Below are 19,073 nucleotides of genomic sequence, written 5' to 3'. Positions count from 1 at the left end.
CAGGCATGCAAACAATAGGCTCAAGCCAGAGTGGAAATACGTTTTGAGAATTTGCCTTCCATGAACACTTTGTGTTTATCAGAAGCTTAAGCACTCTTGTGTGCATGAAGGGAGTCTGCATGCAGACATCATAAATAAAGGCTTAGGACTTGGTGGGGAACAGAGGCAGTGCTATCATCCCCTGCATTATGGATAGAGTTCCTGTGCCAAGCTCACCAAGCCCATTCAGTCATCCTAACACGGCAGTTAAATCTTTTACGATGTTGCTCCCTGTTAGGACGATCAGGTAGCAACAACTCTGATACCTTTAGGCTCCAAAACATCAGGAATGAGTCAAAATATGATCAGCGTTTGTCACAAGAGACCATGTGTGCACAGACATCCAAATGGTTTCGCTTCCCATTGCCTTGTTTGTCTGAGCACATCAGTTTGTTATCAGTTGAAGATGCGGTGCACATTAAAGTTTCACACAGACTTAATCAGTAAGGTGAGCCTGACACGACATTCTTGATATAAGTTTTTGGTGACAATGAAGCGAGGGCATCAATTATTGAAGCGCGAAGCAGACAAGAAGGCATCCCGAAGGGCTAATCCAGGCGTATTGCATAGCACAGTATTAGCAGTCAGGTACGATGTTTAAAGGTAAAAGGTGAGTTTGTTTGCTAACTTTATTTCTACTTATAGTTAATCCTTTTACACTTTAATGCTGCATCCTAACATTCTAAGCCCATGACTCCAGTGCTGTTAACGTTTTCATTTTATTTTGTCACTTCTATATGTCCTTATTCCCTTAATTCTCCTTAATCCCCTATACAATACATTGACTAGTTTAAATATTTGTACCGCTGCCCTTCACCCAAAGAGAGCTGGGATAGGCTCTAGCAGATCCCTGTGACCCTAAATAGGAATAAGCAGGTATAGATAATGGATGGATGGTTTACTGTATGACCTAGAATTACGCTATAGTTTAAAATTGTACCATAAAAAAATAGTTTACAGATTTTTCCTTTAGCAGAATAAACAGTACAAAGAACTCCACTTTAATCATGTATATTGTTTCTAAATCACTGTTTTAGCTCTTGACAGATGAACAAGATGTATTTTACAGCAGCTAATATGAAAGAATATCAAGTCTTCTTCCATGTTCACCTTGCAGTCCAAAAACTGCTGCTGTTTGGCAATTTTCTCACATTGTCAGCTCGCCACTTGCGCTGGACATTATTGGCTCATAGCAGCTTTGCAGTCCCACTGTGAAAAACAGCTACAGTCTCTCTTTCCCTCCCTCTGCCCTTGAGTCCAGGTAATCTGCTCGTCACATTATCTTGTACTGTTGTCCCACAGTAGCACATCCAGCAGTCAGTGTCGTCCTGTTGGCTCACATTTCCTTCCTGTTTACCACGCACCGCTTCTGACCTGCAGGGGTCACGGCTCCATTGTGTGTCCCCGGGCTTGTGTTACCTACTGGCTTCCCCAACCTTGTCACGCTTTAAGCTGCATAGCCTGCATCCCCCACCACCATTCTCACTCATACACCCCAGATATGGATATATAATAATCTAATGTGTGCTGTCTTTCTGTTTGAGTGTTGATATCAGAAAGACATTGGGGTTATATTAGTCAGTTCTAGTTCACAACTGGTTAATTGTTTCTAGTTCATGATTTTTTCCTCTCTGGAACCCTAAAGGTCAACTTTAGCCAAATTACATGAGTATTTCTCTGAAGAAGCAGCACATCTTATGAAGAAGCAGCACATCATAAAACTTCTATCATCACCACAGCACACCATTTCGATCACACAGAAATAGGTATCACTACACATCCTGCAGTTGTGACTACGACCTCATGCTAATACCAGGGTATGCCCTATAGTTCTGAGTAGCAGGTGTGTGCTGTAATAGTCAGGTTCTCCCTATCATATACAGATAATTAAAATGATACTAAGTTGGAAGCTTTGAAAAAACTTGGTACTCTGTATTTTGGTAAATAGTGAGGTGGTTGTTAATTTTAATCCCATGAATCCTGTAAGTGCAGAGAATGACACTGCAATGTACAATTTAAAGTTTTTTGGAGGCGGAATACAAAGTTGTATATTGGTCAAACTTCTGTCTGAGAATTTTGGAAAGCACAACATAATGATTTTGCTTTAATAGATCCCGAGCAAGCTCTCCTGAGCTATCAAGGAGACCTGGCACAGGAATACACAAAAGGCTGGCATTCTCAGCTATTGCATTCTGCAGAGTTTGCATTTCCCACTGTAAACACACATACATACACTGCACATACACAACAATTCACACAAATGCATGTGTGACTGTTTATGAAATTATCTGCCAGTTTGGGAGTATATGTTTGCATGGATTGCTGTCTGTGTCTGATGTCATGTTTGGTTTTTTCAGCTGCATTAGATTTTGTGCATGTGTCTGTTAATGTTGCCCTGCCCTGAGCAGCACCAAGGTTCAGCTGGGTTTACTTACAAAGCTGAGGTCAGGTGTCACTCGATCCAGCTGCGGTGACACTCAGATGGCCATCAAGGTCACAGAAACAACACAACGCACAAACATACAGTCATGTTTTTACCACTTCAGAGAACACTACATTAGTACATATAGTTATTGCCTGGAGATGTACCTTAACCCTAACTGCTTCTTGCCTACCGTTAACCTTAACCTGACCTTAAACCAGGTCTTCCCCACAAAATTTAATGATTTAAATTATAATCTCCAAAATGAAGATAAGACCCCACAGTGTGACCATGTAAACAGATTTATATCCTTACAAGTACTACATATACACACAGACCTGTACTCTTTACAGAGTATTTCAAGTATTTTCCAACATGGTGTGATGTGTGATATCCAGTCTTATTTACCTTTGTGATACATAAGTGTGCATGAAATTTTAAGGACTGTAAAAGAGGTTGTGTGACTCTGTGGGTGCGTGCGTGTGTTTTGTGCACAGACACATCTGGGTCAGTGTGTGCATAGTATGTCTCAGTTCCTAAGCAGTTTAGATCTTCACTTTATACATGTAATCCATTTTCCTGCTGTGTATGTGAAAACCTTGACTACCATCATCTCACATGTTTCTAAGTAGAAGACATACAGACCGTACAGCAAACACTTAACAAATAATGCAAAGAGGCAAATGACTAGGATTTTATTATTTTATTTTCTCAGCAATTTGATAGATTGTTTTATGTGGGGAATTTAGAGTTACGTTCTGTTTAAGACGTGAAAAAGAAAAAAAAAATCTACCAGCATGATGAGAATGTGGATGTTCTGGCTGGAATCAAAAGGGTTATCTAAGCAGATGGAAAATGATTAAAACTAAGAGAGCCCTTGAAGCAGTGGAATACAGGTGTAAGGGAGTCACAACAAGTTGGAGAAATGGAGTCCAGTTGTTTAGGACAAGACCATGGCTTGGAACTCTGTGGAGAAATAAACAGCATTAGTATGATATGACATCTGACTATTTATCTCATCTGTCTGATACCTGTCTTGGTGTAACTCTGAAATATATTTTCAATATTTTATAGTGAGTAAATTATCAGTATGTCATTTGCACCATTTGTAGATCTAAAAATACAAAAATGTGGAAATTGTCTGAGCACAGTGGGTTTTCATTGTGACCACATACAATACACACGTAGTTTAATATTAAATATATGTCATAGGTGTGGATCTTCTCACCTTCTGCTCCAATTCGGCCATCACTATCATCATCAGCAGCAGACAGGAAGGCCTTGGTCTCTTTGTCTGTTAGAACGCGAGCCCCAGGATTGAACCTCTGAAGGAAAAACCTGGCAGCGACAGAGTCACAGGCAAATACAAACAAATGTAGGGTTAGTGTCAAATGCATATGTAGTCTAGTCGCATGTAACTAAGAATCTTTTTGATAGTGTCTTTTTTGCTGCAGTGTATAGCTGTGCATAGAGAACAAACCCCTCAGTGAGTAGATGGTCTTTTGCAACAGTTACAATAGTGCATGTTTGCAGTATCCCCCGAATGTCCATCAGACTTGAACTCACCATTCATGCGTCTTTAATTATGTCATTAAGCAAACATGCACCAGTATAGTTGTAGTTGATGCTACTTAGTTTCAAATATTATGTGTTTGTCGCAATCATTTTTCATTTGAGCCTTAAATCACTGGATAAACTCTGTGTCCCCTTCATTGCTTTCATAAAAGGAATGGCAAAATCAGCCACTGAGCCATTAGCTACAACAAAAAGTCTGTATCTTGTGAACTGGTTGCCTACTCACTTGAGTTCTTCCTCCTCAATAAACCCACTAGCATCATTGTCCAGGATCCCAAAAACCTTCTTCACATCCTGGGGGCTCTTCTTGGTGAGACCACATATCTGGAAAAACTTCTTGGGGCAGAAAGAGTCTGGTGCTGGCGGAGAAATAAAAAACAGAGTGAAGAACAATAAATGATATTAGACCTCCAGTGATAACACTTATAAAATGACTCAATAACGCCTTAACCACAGGTAATATTATACTAAACTATATGCATGTGTGTATCCTTTTACGTCAACATCTCGTAATCTTCCAGTACATTATCATGCAGCAAAAACAATGTTGTCTGGTCTGTGCACAGACGCCAGGCAAATACTGTATAGATCTGAAAAATCCACTGAAGAGAGGAATAAGGAAGTAGAAGGTGATACCTTGGCAGTCCTTGATAGCACTGTCGATGGCATCAGCGGAAAGGACAGATGAGAGCGACATTTTATTCCTGTTGGAGGAGTTACTGTGGTTAATTATTAAGACATTTACATTGACGTGCCCAGCTCACAGACGCTTGTGCCATAAAGGACCAGGAGAAAGACATAATGAAAGTCCTTAAATCGAGTTAGGTTCTTGCACTTTAGTTAAAAGAATAATGCAAACTTTTCCCCATATATAGAGCTGAAGCCTGCTGTGGTCTCCCTGAAGAAAAACCTTTTGCGTTCTTTATGCACAGTCACTTCACTTGTCTAACTACACCACAGCATCTGCAGTCGCTCCAAAGCGCGCAGAATATAAAGGAGTCCGAATCCGTCTATGCAAAATCTTGTTATACTAATGGAAAAGGAGTCACTTTTATCCAAATCGTCCTCCATGAATCCACGCAGCCACTTACCGTGTTAAAGGGGGTTCTCGTCTGGTCGGTGATCCAGCAGAGAGGCAAGGCTATGTGGTGACTACTGTCCGTCACAGCGGATTTATATAGATCTGATTGCAATGACAATAGGGATTGCTTGAGTTACCTGTCTATGGAAATTCTAACTCCCCGCCCCTGATCCAATTTCTCAGCTAACTAATTAACCTTTACTATTTATAACTTCCCAGGGCAAAGAGACCGGACCGTGGACATCTCTAACGCCCTTGTAAATAGCAAAATAAGTTGAAAAGCGCATTTTCTCCCTGAACCACCACTCCCTCCTGTGATCCCAACACCCCTCCTCCTCTCACCTGTATAATTATGTGGTACAGTAAATGTAGGGAGGCTGAAATGTGACTGCAATCTCTCTGTCTCTGTCTCTATGCTTTTCTCCCTCTCTTGCTATTTCTGCCCACCCTCTGTCCTTTCATGCAGGTGTCCTTTTACAGGCAGCAGCCCCAAAACGAGCACATCTGAGCCTTATCCCACTCAAAATGTAGCTTTCTCATTATATTTGAGGTGAGCACTGAATGAATGAATGAAACGTCAGCTGATATTGAGCACTGTTTTCTTTTGTTGTACCAAATGTCTTGGAGACATCTAGCCTGATTTGTCTGCATTCTTAGGGGCAGATGGTGTTCTGGTGATCCCCAACCAAATCTAATAGAAACACAAACATGTAGCGGAGCTGTTCATCTTTCAATGTCAGGGATGCTGGTGCTTTATGACCTTCTCGTTGTCTCGCGCTGACAGGGGGCACAGCCTTTCTAAATTGCTTTGTCAACTGTGCTGATTAAGGGACCAGAGGTGACCCTGTGCTGTCCGTGTATCCGTCTCTCTGTGATGGTGATGATGATGCATAATGGCCGGTGTTGAGGTGTAACTGGCAGAGATCACAAGGGGTAGTAAAGTCTTACCAGTAGCAAAGTGACTGATTCAGAATATTTTCTGAGGGCGTTTGTGGCCCAAAGCGAGTCTGACGAACACATTCAGGGTTCATCGAGCACATTCTGCTCGAGTGCTCAGTGCAGGACACAGAAAGAAGGTTATTTCTCTGTATGATGAAAGTTAGTGGAAGGTGTTACTCTATGCAGCAAAGAGTAACATAAATAGATAAATAGTGATGGAACCGTTTCTTACGCGAACATTTTAACTACAACAATGAAACCGATCAGTGAAGCAACAAGTACTTTAACACAATAATAGTCAGGTCCCACCGAGATTTGAACTCGGATCGCTGGATTCAGAGTCCAGAGTGCTAACCATTACACCATGGAACCGTGATGACAGACACAGAGATTAAAAATTCACCTGAATTTAGATGACTACATCTACTACATTTAGTAATTGATAATGACAAAGTGAACATATGTTTTTGGAAAATAAAACATTAAAATGCAAAAGCTGAAACCTCTCATAAGCGCTCAGACTCTTAATAATTTGCAGGAGCCCCTTAGGCCACAATTACACCTTCGAGTCCCATTCTTCCAGACAGATCCTCAGGAAGCCTGAACCACCATCTTCAGGTCACTCGACTCTGTAGGGTTTAAGTCTGACCTGTGGCTGTGCAGGACAAGCGTCTGTCCTTGAGTGCACAGGGTCAATGTCGCGCTGCCTCAGTCTTAGGTCGCAGGTTTCCTTCAAGGAAAACTGCAGTGATGTGTCTGAATACTTTTCTCAGTAAGACGTGGTGGTTTTTGAATTTTAAGACGTGTAAATAATAGTAAATAGTAAAATAAAACACTATGTTTTCACTTTGTCATTGTGGGTTATTGAGTGTAGATTAATGCGCAAATTAGTTATTTAATCGATTTTATATGGAATCTTAAACATGATAGTGTATGGTCCAGGATGGAGAAAAACTAACATTTTAATTTATTTGTTTGTTTGCACCTTCATGCAGTTTTCGCAGTAATGATAGTCTGGCTATTAGTTACATAAGGTGAAGCCATAACTGGAGCTGGGCATGAACTGTATGCACAGAGTATGCACAGTAGCTTTTTGTTTAATGCTTTTCAGGCGTCGGTTGCGTCTTTCATTATTGAATAAAAGGTTGTATCTCAGGTGGTTTGTCTTTGTCAGCCTTTCCTAAACCTAATCCCGGTGCCAACTTGTTAATGGGGCCCCTCAACACTGATGTCTGACAGTCTTCGGTGAGGTTCTGCTGCTGCTGGGCTACTGAGCACAGGTAAAGAGAAACTCAATCATCTCCTCCAGACAGTGTGTGAAAAAGACACTGAGGACACCGGATCGAGCTGTGGTGCGACTTAACCCACACCCGGTGCTTGATGTTATGCGCCACGTTGATACCTCACAGACTATACGGTTACTGGGCTATTATTTATTCATTTACATTTGCTAATGTTCTTTAATGACCTCAACTACAGTGTAGACGACCTCAGTTTTTTAGCTTTTCTTGGGCAAAGTAAACAGCCACAAACCATAATTTAATCCCACTTATTCAGACTATCACATCATTTCTCTGCGGAGTGCAGCACTCAATATTAAAATCATATTTGTCTTCAGAGTAAATAAAATTACATAGGAAATCAAAAGATTTATTTTAGTGCAGGGTTAGAGGGATCAAATGAAACACGAGATCAACTCTAATGCAATTAGAAAAGTGGTAGTGTCTTACTTCTGCGAATGTTCCGGTAAAATCAAAACTTTGACTCCAGGTCGTCAAAATTGATATATCTCTCTCACACACTAACACTTTTGGAGGAACGACTGTGCATTTTTAGACAAGCTAAGACACTTGGTCATGTCATTGTAAAGCCTGTTGTAGCAGTGGGTGGGTTGCTTAAAGCGAGGAAATCAAATATCCAAACAGTTTTTGCTGTCAGATGATAACGTATCGCATGTTTGTCTGGTGCAATAGTTTCATCCAAATTAGCAAAGTTAATGGACTTAACTCCACCTAGTGGCTGCAGGGTGGAGCTGCATGGCTGTGTATGTGTGTCCATAGAGTACAAACAAATTAAGGTGTTAATCTTATTTGAAAATAAGAATATGCATGTTTGTGTGTAATTTACAGACAATGTGTGTGTGTGTGTGTGTGTGTGTGTGTGTGTGTGTGTGGGTGATTAGGTGTGTGTTTATGGGTGGGGGTGCTATTTGTTTTAATAGTGAGCATTACATCACCAGCTTGTATTATAATAAATATAATTGGCTTATTTTTCTTCATACACTATTTTCTTTTATATGCTTTGGCAACACAAATGTTGTTCTGTTTCATTTGATTTATTTGAATTAGAGAGGGAGAACTGGGCTTCTAGTTTATAACACAATACAACATATAGAATAAAAGTCCAATAAGACCGTAGCAAAAGAATATTTATTCTTTTTTACCGTTCGTTCCTGGAAAGTGCATCATAGATTTTACAGTAAGCAAAATTCATATTTAAGACATGAACACAACCGAGCGACATTCACAATCATCATTTTGGACAGTGTGTTGTAGAGGAGGAATCGTCTCTTAAGCAAATGTATAAAAATTATTTATATTCAGTTGAAAAGGGGGGGAGGTCGACGTGGGCTTTGTTGTTCCATCAGAGCAGGTGTTGTTGGTCACTTGCCATTTTATGCCTTAACCAAGGCAGCGAACTCTGCAGGGAGACAGGAGAACACAATCAGCTGGTGCTTAGTTTCCACCTAAGTGCCTTTACCACCCTGCAGCCATATGCAGCCCATACCTTCAGCGCCAATCTTGCCATCACCGTCGGTGTCACCGATCTTCATGAAAGCCTTGGTCTCGGCGTCGGTCAGTGCGCGTGCATCTGCCTTGAAGTTCTGCAGGAACAACCTGTGCACACGCAGAGGTGGTGGTTAGTTCACGGACCTCAGCTCCCATCGGACACTTTTCCTGTACAATCTGAAGTCTTAAGTTCTGATGTTCTTCACCGTTGAAAACATTTACTATGTGACCACAGGGGGAAAATAGAAAATGTATCCAAAACAAAACACTTCCTGTACATTCCTTCAGTCCTCATAGCCTGGTTATAACAATACTGTAGCCTACAGTCCACTTAAACATGATTCCCTATTGTTTTTGTAGTTGATGGGCTGCCAGAACATAAAGATGGAAGATATGGAAGATTGTCTAGTGTCTCATGTGGGCAGCCTGTGCTTTAAATAACGCATCGGATGCAGATGTGTCACTCCTGTGGTGTGTGTCTTACTTCAGCTCATCCTCCTCAATGAAACCGCTCTTGTCCTGGTCGATGATGGCGAAGGCCTTCTTGACGTCCTCGGGGGTCTTGCCGGACAGACCACAGGAGTGGAAGAACTTCTTGTGGTCGAATGAATCTGCGGCTGAAATCAACGCAGGCTGTTACTAAAATGCAGGAGCTGGCTACTGATGCTCCAAACTAAAAAAAGTCACACAGTGGGGCTGTGATTGCAAACGCCACTTGAGGACTTACTTTTGCACGCCTCCAGGGCTGCAGCGACGTCAGCATCCTTCAGTACACCTGCGAAGGCCATTTCTATCTGCAGAAATAAATGAAAGCCATTTTTATAGGCTATTTTGGTACAGCATATAATGGTCAATGGGCTACTCTCTAGGGAAGGTTTTAGTATCACACAGCCTATTGTTGACTATGTACCTACTGTGGACTGTAGTCAACAATAGGCTATTGTTGACTACAGTCCACAGTAGGTACATAGAATGGGCAGTGAATTAATCATATACTGAATGTGGATCAGCAATAGATTATCATTCTATGTATCATTCCGTGATTTGCTGTCATTTACAGTTTGATCAGCAAGAAACAAACCTATTTTAAAAATCTGTTAATGATCCCAAACGGAACAGAGCTAGATTAGAAATAGATTTTTTTTTTCACGTTTCCAAAAGTTAGTAATTCAGTCCGCTTCTTTCTGAACGGCATGTTTGAGGTTGCGTTTCCAAATCCCATTCGATTCTATAGATGCTGGGAGATCTGACCAGTAATCCATTTCTTCACTGAGCTGAATACCCCGCGAAAAAAACCACAACGTTTGGGACCAGCGAATCATTTTCTTTAGATGCTGCATTGAAGTGCGAAGTCCTTGTTAAAACGTAAAGTTAACAATCATTCATGTTTTCTCAGAGATGCCAAGAGTGATGCTGTCGGATCCCGGGTATCTTTTCTCCATTCATTCAAACTCACCTTTGGTGTCTTTGTTTAGTAGGGTACAGGTGATACAGACTAGACTCGAGTCGACTGCAGTGATCTTCCCGGTGTTCTCGGTGACCTTTTATACTTACAGTCCATCGAAATCTGAGGCATAAGATAACTGACACCGACAAGGGGGTGGTGAAAAATCGCCCTGATGCCAGACAGTGGTCTATTTTAAGTTTCACAAATGAAGACGCTTAAAAGGTGCGTTTGAAGAAGTCTTTCATATCCCCGATGCTAAGAATAGGCCTGTGCACTGCTGAGAAGGACGAATTGGAAGTGTTGCTGCCAACGCACAACCTTATTCTAGAGGGTGGCTCCTGAGCATGCATGTGTTAGAGCTGGCGAAAGTGGCGCTAACTGGTAGTTTTCCCTTTTTTTGTTTAACGTTGTTTTTGGAAGGAAATGAATATTCATGCGTTGAGGTTAGTATGTTTAATTAGATATATGCTACTTTTGCCTTGTGTATGTGCAAAATAAATCACTTTGTGAGAAAATATCTAGTTTCCACAGGGTTACTACAGTAGGAGCATGTGTGAAGAGTGTATTCAGGCAGATTTAAATCTCTATGTAGAAACATTTTCATAATCTAGTCTGTTCTACTTCAATCGAATCAAGTACAAAGCATTATGCTCATTGTGGCGCACAGAAACAATACAAATTTACATCGGTTCTAGTTTGACTGGCAAGTTAATTTATTGCACATTTTCTAAGAATATATTTATTCTTCCTTATTGTTCAACCGAGTCAAAATGGACTGAGAGATTTTTTGTTGAGGTAAAAACTTTTTTACTGTTTTCTGCACATATCCCCCTTTCTTTGTCGTCAAACCTTCCACTCAGGTCATCCTAATAGCAGAATAATCATGCTGCCTGGAAAATAATTTTACTTCACACCAAGCCAAAAAAAAAAAAAAAAAAAAACATAAACAAAAAAACAAAACGAAGGAGAATTGTATTCTGATCTTGTTTATTTTGTCTGTACAGCTCCACTTGTAATGTTGAGAGAAAAATTTTGATCTGTAGGTGGCAGCACTGTCCTGTGGGGAAAGCCTGAGGAAACATTAATCTGCTATCCTTATTAATTCTCTGTTTTGACCACCGGTTGATGGTAACGAGGTTCATCTGATAGGGCTGAGGATTTACTTATTGCTGACTTGTGGTTTTCTAAGCATTCATAATTTCCACTTCCACTGGAATTGTAATTTGACTTTAATATGACTGAGCCATTGTTGATGTCTTCCAAGGCCAGTTCATGTATATCGAATAGTTCAAAAGAAAATGTGGCACATTGCATTACAGTTCTGCATCCTTGCAGCAGATTTAAGTCCTGCTGATGCATCAGTGGCTGTTAATAGCCCTCCTGTTGCCACAGCACATCATCTAATTGACTACTCAGCAGTTGGTGGAGAAAAACACCTTGGAACAGATCACCTAATTACACTATGTGTGGCAGCTATCCATTGCAAAACTCCCTGGGTCCAGGAAGTATGTGTGCAAAGCCCTAGGGACAGTCCCAGGATGTTTGCCAGCAACTGGCCTGAGTCCAGCTACACTCCTCTTTTCATTAACCAATTATCAAACAAGTGCTGGGCAGGTCAGTTCAACTGTCTCTCAGCACCTCCTAGTATTCAAAAACTCTGGCAAGTGGAATCTCATTTTGGATTTCCTTAACCTCAACCCATTGTGTTGACACAGCCACGGCTGCGGGAACAGTGGGTTGTATAATATATAATAATATAATATACCAATGCAAAAACAACTGTCCTGAATGAGATGACTTTACACCAAAAGAGTATTTATTCCTGGTTTTTCACTCTTCCTCAAACGTGCAGATGGTGTTGTACAGTTTCACAAGTAATTTTTCAGAACATATAACAAATCTGAACATTAACTGTAAATTATGTGTTCCATGTTGGGAAATAGTCCACAGGCAACTCATAAATAAGGTATAAAAATATTCTTTCAGAAGATGATTACTGAATCTTGGAAGTAGTTTGCAGTTCCATGAAAAGAAGTGGATCTTGGTCAATGGAAATTTATGCCTTTACAAGGGCAGCAAACTCTGTAAAAGTAGAATAAAACTGCCATTAGTAGTGATCAAAATGTACCCAGATTCTTAACTCTCTAACTGTCAGCTAGACTAATTGGACCACTCTCTGATCGAGAGCTTGACTCTGTGCAGATATTGGAAGTGTGTGAATGAATGTTAACAATGAAATTGCAAGAGAGATTTACAGGCATAAGAAATAATCTCTACTGTGTTTGGCTACAATCAAAGATATGCAGATCAGGGTGCTGTGCTCTTACCATCGACTCCGATCTTGCCATCACCATCAGTGTCACCAGCAGCGAGGAAAGCCTTGGTCTCCTTGTCAGTAAGTGCTCTGGCACCAGCAGAGAAGTTCTGCAGGAACAGCCTGATAGATGCAAATAGCAGGAGTTACATCTCAGACTATACTGATTGATCTGCACGAAATCATTATAAAAAAACAGTTTCCTTTAAAAAAAAAAAAAAGTGCCTTTGCTTGTGATCTATTGGGATTAAAATATAAAAACCACCAGGGTTAATTAAGCACAGGGGTCTTATCTAACATCTGATTAAAAACAAGCTAAGCCAAAAAGAAAGGGTATTTCCGTGTTTTCAGACTGATTTTGACCTAATATAAACACAACATATGAATAATGAATAATTTTTGTGGGGTATATTTTTGCCACTGAGGTCTAAGGATCAAGCGTCTGCTGTAACTGTGAACTACTAGAATGTCTTACTTCAGCTCATCCTCCTCAATGAAGCCACTGTTGTCCTGGTCAATGATTTTGAAGGCCTTCTTGACGTCATCTGCAGACTTGTTGGACAGGCCACAGGAGTGGAAGAACTTCTTGTAGTCAAAGGAGTCAGCAGCTGGAGCACACATTTTAATACCATTAAAACTCAACAGTCAGTGTGGGCACAACACAGGATTTCTCAGATGATATAAAGTGGCAGTGAACATTTGTAAAATTTACAGACAATAATAATGAAAATGAAGACATAAATCAGTGCATTTGCTGTATCATAAATGCAGCTCACCTGAGCAGCCATCCAGAGCTGCTTTCACATCAGCATCATTGAGGACACCAGCAAAGGCCATTTTTTAATCTTAGAAAAGAAAGAAGACAAAGGCTTGGGATTAGTATAAGCATCATAAATCCTTCACAGCGCTTATATTGTTGTAGTGCAAAAACCATTATTTAAGGCAAGCTTTTGAATAACTGACATCTCAGAGTCACACACTCTAGGCCTAGCATACAGTTACTTTAGAGAGTATTCAGAGGGTTTCATGTGTTTTTCTTAAATAGGAAGAGTATATGTTTTAAAATCAGCCTTACATTGGTCTCTGGGCTAAAATCAACTTGCAACTGTTACATATATTGCTCAGGAATAAAATATTTGATTCCTCTAAATTACGAAGCCTGCCACACAGCATCATGGTTCCTGTTTTTAATGGGCTAAAGAATTATTCTTTGCCCTCCGGATGTCTGATCACAGCACAGGTCTGATTCTGTTCATCCCAAAGCGCTATGCTGCTATGGCACTAAATAGATGGTACTCCCACTGAGATGCCAAATCGCAGCAACATGCATCACAGCCACAAATAAACAATGCAGCTGTGGAAACGCAGTGATGTCAAACACAATGGTACATTAGCTTTGGGTGTGATTTTGTTTGATCCGGTTAAAAGAGGTCATGTAAAATAGCATTTATCATCCACAAATGTTGATCCTTTGAAATAAAGTTGCCCCATCTGGCCTCCTTTTCATAAAGATAGAATCGTGAATGGTCCATGTAGTCGTAGCTGTTGTTGCTTCCATTTCTCTCTACAGTTGATAGTCCACAGGGATCTCCTTATCTGTGGCCTTGCATGACGCACTTCCCACTCACCTTTGTGCTGCGTTGAGGCGAGTGAAAACCAAGGCGGACTCGTGTGAATGGTCTAAACCCCTTTCCCTCTCTCTTATATATCCTTGAGCAACACCATTTACAGAGCCTTGAGTCTCAGTATCAGATACCAAGATGCATGGGTTTTGAAAAAATGTGTCTACGAGTCTTGACCTATTTTTAGGTGAACAAATGAGGATTCTACCATGTGTGAGGAGGCCTATAGCTAGGAAATCTGAGTAGGCCTGTGGTCACTGACTTCACAGGACATGTTGCATTAATATGATTTATGGCCAACATTTAAGATACTGCATTTGATGCAGCAAGTTTCATCTAGGAATATAAATGAAAAGAATGGACGTGTGAGAGCGTAGGCCATTAGTCATATCCCCTATTTTGGCTTGCAAGGAAAGCATAAAGATAAACTTCACATGAATGAACAGCACAGACTCATGGTCAGTTTCACAGCTATTCACTGTCTGAATTAACACAGGAAATATTCCTATGACATTAAACTTAAATCATACATTAGAAATGTAAACTCCTGTTAGGCTTCATTAAATTGTAACTAGAAGCACTGCTTACACTGCCCTTAAAACGCTTTCTCTGATGTGGCATCACGCCATGGTTTCAGTAAAATGTTATATAGCCCATTCATATACATTATGATCGTGCAGTGTACTTATCCAACTCAGAATAGCCTTATCTTATGATACAGCTAGACTGTATTCTAGTGCAGTTGTGTTAATAGTGTATTCTAAATTACTGTAGTCAGGATTTCTATTCTTGCATCTGAAGTACTGGAGTTGCAAAACCACCCTGTCACAGTCTCAGATGATAGATATGTGTGGCCTCTGCCTATATGTTGTCTGTGACTAGCTGTACCCAAAGTATAGGCTACAGTGTATTTCCATAAGGTTCTCCATGACTTTCTATGCAGTGAGTCAAGTTTCAAACACACCCAGTACCCTAGCAGGGAAAAGACAGGCGACTAGAGCACCAGATCCTTGTCCTTAGTTGGCAATGTCCCAATCATTCAGAGTATTTTTGTGTGCTGTGTGATTGCCTCTGTGGACACGTGAACAAGCTAAGCATATGTTGACAACTTTACTAGTATTTTAATGACCTACAATACAACTCTTTTTCACATGGTAATTGCCTAAAAGGACGCCCTTATTTCAGTGTTTCTGTCAGCTGTGTGACTGATTAATGTGTTTTCATGACCTTTATGACCTATTTATGAACTGTAAACCTTAAGACCTTTAGCTCCTAAACATCTATTCCGACATCACAGGAACTCATTTCAGACTCTCTGTTCTGTATAAGCTACAAATGTTGTTGTAATTATGCTAGAGATTTGTATCTGGTTCTTTAGGAATCAGAAATTCAACCAGAAGGCAGCATAAGTCCCAATACGGAAAATATGGGGAATATTTAAAATGCATGAGTCCCATCAATTTATAGGTTAAATTCTGCCAACTTAAAACTAATGTTTTTCTTATAATTGGATTCAGTGGCTTTTCAGTTTTCCCATCACTTCCATTAGGATGGTAAGTATTGGCCCACTCTGAACCTGATGCTCTAAAAATTAGTCAGGATAAACACCTTTTGATGTAGATGCAGGTACTTTATACCCAGGATTTAGTGACATCTACACCCTGCCATAGAATAAACTGATATGTTGAATATATTGTGCCTTCAGGCAAGTGAAAAAAAGGACCAGCAGACAGTCATATCACATCTTAAATATATTTATTAATCAATTTCTGGTACCTGATTGATTAAACGCACAACTAATTCCAAGCTTTAGCTATCTTTGCACCAAACATCTTTATTGTATCACATCAACAAGGTGAGCAGCAGGAAGGTATGGAATATTTGAGGTTCCTGATCTTAGCATCAAACAATTTGGAATGTTGGGATTTCCATTAGAAAATAACAGGAAAGGACAACTGTGGTCATACATGTATTGTCTTCATTTCAGGAGAGAACAGAACTCTGTGGGGGGAAAAACAGTAGGTTCAGTTTGGGGGGCAAGAAGTCAGTGTCATGCATTGTTATAGTTAAGAAAGCTGACTAAACAATCATCAAACTATTTAATTTATTTTTTTGAGTACGTAGGTTTATATTTATTTTAGATTTAAGGTTTGCATTTGAAAGGTTTCAGTACTAAGCAGTGGACAGCTCCTCTGAACAAATGGCTCCCTTTCTCATTTGCTGACAGCTGTTTAAATGTTTTGCAAGCACCCACCTTCCATCCCAATCTTGCCATCGCCATCCTTATCTCCTGCAGCCAACAGATTCTTGGTCTCAGCCACAGTCAGCTCCCTGGCCGCAGAAGAGAAATTCTGAAGGAACCGTCTGATGGGGAGACAGAAAAGATCAGCAATACATCTTCTTCCCATCTAGGCCTTTCTGATATGTCTTCATCCCCCTTGCCATCACTCACTCACCAGTCCTCCCCTTCTGTATTACTCAAGTCATTCATAGTAGAAATGCAGCTCCATTCATAATACTGACCTCTACCTGAGGGCTATCACTACATAGATGTAACACACTTGCACATACACACCTACACACTCATCTGTAATACATACACACATGCACACTCCATCCTTACTTGAGCTCCTCCTCCTCAATGTATCCACTCTTATCTTGGTCCAGAACTGTAAACACTTTTTTCCCATCTGCATCAGATGAGCCGGTCAATCCCACTTGTGCAAAGAATGACTTGAAGTCAAATGTGCCTGGAGCTACATGGGCAGAAAGAGACAGAGAAAGAGAAAGTAAGAGAACCAGGCAGATGTTGAAGTGAGAGGTCAATCACAGAATGACAAGAAAGCAAGAATGGTGAGGGGCTGAATAGAGATGTCGCATTTACTCATTCGCTCAGATGAGTTTCATTCTTCAACCAATGACATTTACCAATATACAGCCTGTAGCACATCACTGTCTTACACTATTGTATGCTATGCCATTATGCCAGTGAAACAGTTAAAGCAGACTAAATATTGCTCATCGCTCTAATTCCAACATAAATGTTAAAAACCCTTTAGTTTTTAAGGCATTCACAATAGAAATTCTGGTCATGTGTTGTCATCAAAATATACACTACCTCATTTTACTGATACATACAAAGTATCAGTAAAGTATAACTGGTAAACTTTTAATGTTATTTTACCTAAAATACTGCCGAAGGGAACATTTCTGAAATAAAGTGCGTTGACATTTGATTTTCATCAGCGTGGCTGAGCTGTGTCTGACTTGTCATGCAGATATAATTGCGAGAGATAAATAATTAAGTGCTTTGGGATATGAAGGCTATATAGCTTATGAGATTTGGTGTTCTTTGTGTAACTGCTCAATATAAACATGTTGGCATCTGGGTGGTAACTGCTCTCCTGCCACACGGCTGCCTGGTTACCTGCAGGTTTCCTGTCCCCACTGTGAACAACACATCATACAGGTATCCCCTGTGGGAGTGGGAGTGGGTTTAACAATGCTTTTGTCTCTGTGTGCAATATCTAAGTGGATTATATTCTACTATAAAGTCTATGTTCTTGTGAATAATTAGATACTTGCAATGTGTGTATCTCACTGCATGCAAATGTGTGCATGCTGTCTGGCTCACCTTGACAAGCGTGGACTGCAGCCTTGATGTCCTCGTCGCTCAGCATCCCTGCAAATGCCATGGTCCTTTGTTTGCTGCCTGAGGGATACACACACACTTGCACAGAAGAAATGCAAAGTGACAGTAAATGAAACTGGCGCAGGTGTTTTTTTGCTGTAGTCTGTGAGATAAAAACAGTCAGAACTTGTGAATAGATTAGGCATAGTGAGTCCACTATGAATAATCTTCAGGTAAATCAGCAGTTCAAAAACTAAGAAGTTGAGTTGTAGCCTTTATAGGTAGGGCTGCACCATTTCGATTGTAAAGAACCACCAAATTAATAAATGATACAACTCTCTAAACTAATATTTTCCCAGTGGGAGATGTTTCATCATATATTTGGCATAAATCATATGAGATTTGCATAATACTTGGCTCCAACAAATTAAAACATTTTCTTTGAAGTTCTTGTAACTCGAAGGTGCAAGCATAAATAGGGTTGAATATCCTATTTTCCCTCCTACATTTTAAAATGTATATATCCTGCAAAAGAACTGCGACACTACAAGGCGCAAACACACAGGACTACCAGCTATTCTCACACATGCATTACCGTGCATATAAATTTGCAAAAGCCTGGTACTCACCGTGCTTCGGGTGAGGTTTTCACTCTCTGTCTGTGATGCACAGATCTCTGTTGCTCTTGCTTTGTGCGTATAAGCCACTAGCACTCTCTTGGAGCTTTGTGATCCAGAGTGCAAGAAGCAACCTGACTTATCTGTCCTCAAACCCAGGGAGAGTCCCCTAGTGCCACAAAATGCCTCCTCCTCCTTCATCAGTTAATCAGAGCAGATAATTTTCTCAGTCATATTGTCATAGGAAAAATACACCAAAAACCTGAAAATGATGACGATAAATATAAAAGCACATTTATATATGATTTATTCTACATTGGTTTTTATGTCAGTACTGCTAACATTCTTCTTCTTATTTAGATTTAATAAACAATATGATCAATCTACTATATGTTCTTAATTGGAGTAGGTTATTCATTTTGTCTGGTAGTTTTTTTAAGTTAATTGTCATATTGGAGGGGCTATACATAACAAAGGCAATAAGTGTGTTTGTCTTGTTACCAAAAATACATAAAACATTACAATATTTAAATCTATTGATATGTTTTTAATAGGTTTTGTCACACCCAGTAAAAAATCAATTGGCAGGTACAATGC

The 19,073-nt window shown here is 40.1% G+C and overlaps 4 protein-coding genes and 1 non-coding gene across 5 annotated transcripts; all 5 read right to left on the bottom strand.

The window, feature by feature from the left end:
* Window positions 1–3,300: 3,300 nt before the first annotated feature.
* pvalb8 (parvalbumin 8) lies at window positions 3,301–5,163 on the bottom strand. Its single transcript, XM_026325038.1, has 5 exons — window positions 5,128–5,163; window positions 4,673–4,740; window positions 4,263–4,395; window positions 3,690–3,799; window positions 3,301–3,427 (listed from the first exon to the last, which is right to left on the bottom strand). Exons 2-5 carry the CDS (start codon window positions 4,731–4,733, stop codon window positions 3,402–3,404), a joined length of 330 nt encoding a protein of 109 aa, XP_026180823.1. The 5' UTR covers window positions 4,734–4,740; window positions 5,128–5,163; the 3' UTR covers window positions 3,301–3,401.
* Window positions 5,164–6,356: 1,193 nt separating this feature from the next.
* On the bottom strand, window positions 6,357–6,428 carry trnaq-cug (transfer RNA glutamine (anticodon CUG)). The gene has a single exon. It is a non-coding gene; the product is annotated as a tRNA-Gln (tRNA).
* A 2,038-nt stretch (window positions 6,429–8,466) lies between these two features.
* Window positions 8,467–10,445, bottom strand: LOC113141594 (parvalbumin beta-like). The gene is made up of 5 exons (XM_026326110.1): window positions 10,302–10,445; window positions 9,573–9,639; window positions 9,330–9,462; window positions 8,844–8,953; window positions 8,467–8,756 (listed from the first exon to the last, which is right to left on the bottom strand). The coding sequence occupies exons 2-5, from the start codon at window positions 9,631–9,633 to the stop codon at window positions 8,731–8,733; spliced, it is 330 nt and encodes a 109-aa protein (XP_026181895.1). The 5' UTR covers window positions 9,634–9,639; window positions 10,302–10,445; the 3' UTR covers window positions 8,467–8,730.
* Window positions 10,446–11,262: 817 nt separating this feature from the next.
* LOC113141595 (parvalbumin alpha-like) lies at window positions 11,263–14,353 on the bottom strand. The gene is made up of 5 exons (XM_026326111.1): window positions 14,235–14,353; window positions 13,383–13,451; window positions 13,082–13,214; window positions 12,620–12,729; window positions 11,263–12,374 (listed from the first exon to the last, which is right to left on the bottom strand). The coding sequence occupies exons 2-5, from the start codon at window positions 13,441–13,443 to the stop codon at window positions 12,349–12,351; spliced, it is 330 nt and encodes a 109-aa protein (XP_026181896.1). The 5' UTR covers window positions 13,444–13,451; window positions 14,235–14,353; the 3' UTR covers window positions 11,263–12,348.
* Window positions 14,354–16,160: 1,807 nt separating this feature from the next.
* On the bottom strand, window positions 16,161–18,680 carry pvalb5 (parvalbumin 5). The gene is made up of 5 exons (XM_026326112.1): window positions 18,489–18,680; window positions 17,863–17,958; window positions 16,852–16,984; window positions 16,483–16,592; window positions 16,161–16,229 (listed from the first exon to the last, which is right to left on the bottom strand). Exons 2-5 carry the CDS (start codon window positions 17,921–17,923, stop codon window positions 16,207–16,209), a joined length of 327 nt encoding a protein of 108 aa, XP_026181897.1. The 5' UTR covers window positions 17,924–17,958; window positions 18,489–18,680; the 3' UTR covers window positions 16,161–16,206.
* Between the last annotated feature and the right edge of the window lie 393 nt (window positions 18,681–19,073).

Source organism: Mastacembelus armatus, chromosome 8, assembly GCF_900324485.2.
Source record: "Mastacembelus armatus chromosome 8, fMasArm1.2, whole genome shotgun sequence".
Lineage (NCBI taxonomy): Eukaryota > Metazoa > Chordata > Actinopteri > Synbranchiformes > Mastacembelidae > Mastacembelus > Mastacembelus armatus.
Note: the sequence above shows the minus strand (reverse complement) of the source record. Positions and strands in the feature narration are given on the sequence as shown.

Bases quoted from the DNA above. Each gene is read 5' to 3' on its own strand.
- pvalb5 (XM_026326112.1), bottom strand. From the start codon at position 17,923: ATGGCATTTGCAGGGATGCTGAGCGACGAGGACATCAAGGCTGCAGTC. The intron at 16,985-17,862 runs GTGAGCCAGACA...CTGCCCATGTAG, and splicing joins TGCAGTCCACGCTTGTCAAG to CTCCAGGCACATTTGACTTC. The intron at 16,230-16,482 runs GTGGGTGCTTGC...TTCCCCCCACAG, and splicing joins TGGCAAGATTGGGATGGAAG to AGTTCTGTTCTCTCCTGAAA.
- LOC113141595 (XM_026326111.1), bottom strand. From the start codon at position 13,443: ATGGCCTTTGCTGGTGTCCTCAATGATGCTGATGTGAAAGCAGCTCTG. The intron at 12,730-13,081 runs GTAAGACATTCT...TGCATCTATCAG, and splicing joins ATTGAGGAGGATGAGCTGAA to GCTGTTCCTGCAGAACTTCT. The intron at 12,375-12,619 runs GTAAGAGCACAG...CTACTTTTACAG, and splicing joins TGGCAAGATCGGAGTCGATG to AGTTTGCTGCCCTTGTAAAG.
- pvalb8 (XM_026325038.1), bottom strand. From the start codon at position 4,733: ATGTCGCTCTCATCTGTCCTTTCCGCTGATGCCATCGACAGTGCTATC. The intron at 3,800-4,262 runs GTGAGTAGGCAA...TGTCGCTGCCAG, and splicing joins ATTGAGGAGGAAGAACTCAA to GTTTTTCCTTCAGAGGTTCA. The intron at 3,428-3,689 runs GTGAGAAGATCC...ATTTCTCCACAG, and splicing joins TGGCCGAATTGGAGCAGAAG to AGTTCCAAGCCATGGTCTTG.
- LOC113141594 (XM_026326110.1), bottom strand. From the start codon at position 9,633: ATGGCCTTCGCAGGTGTACTGAAGGATGCTGACGTCGCTGCAGCCCTG. The intron at 8,954-9,329 runs GTAAGACACACA...GCGTGTGCACAG, and splicing joins ATTGAGGAGGATGAGCTGAA to GTTGTTCCTGCAGAACTTCA. The intron at 8,757-8,843 runs GTATGGGCTGCA...GTCTCCCTGCAG, and splicing joins TGGCAAGATTGGCGCTGAAG to AGTTCGCTGCCTTGGTTAAG.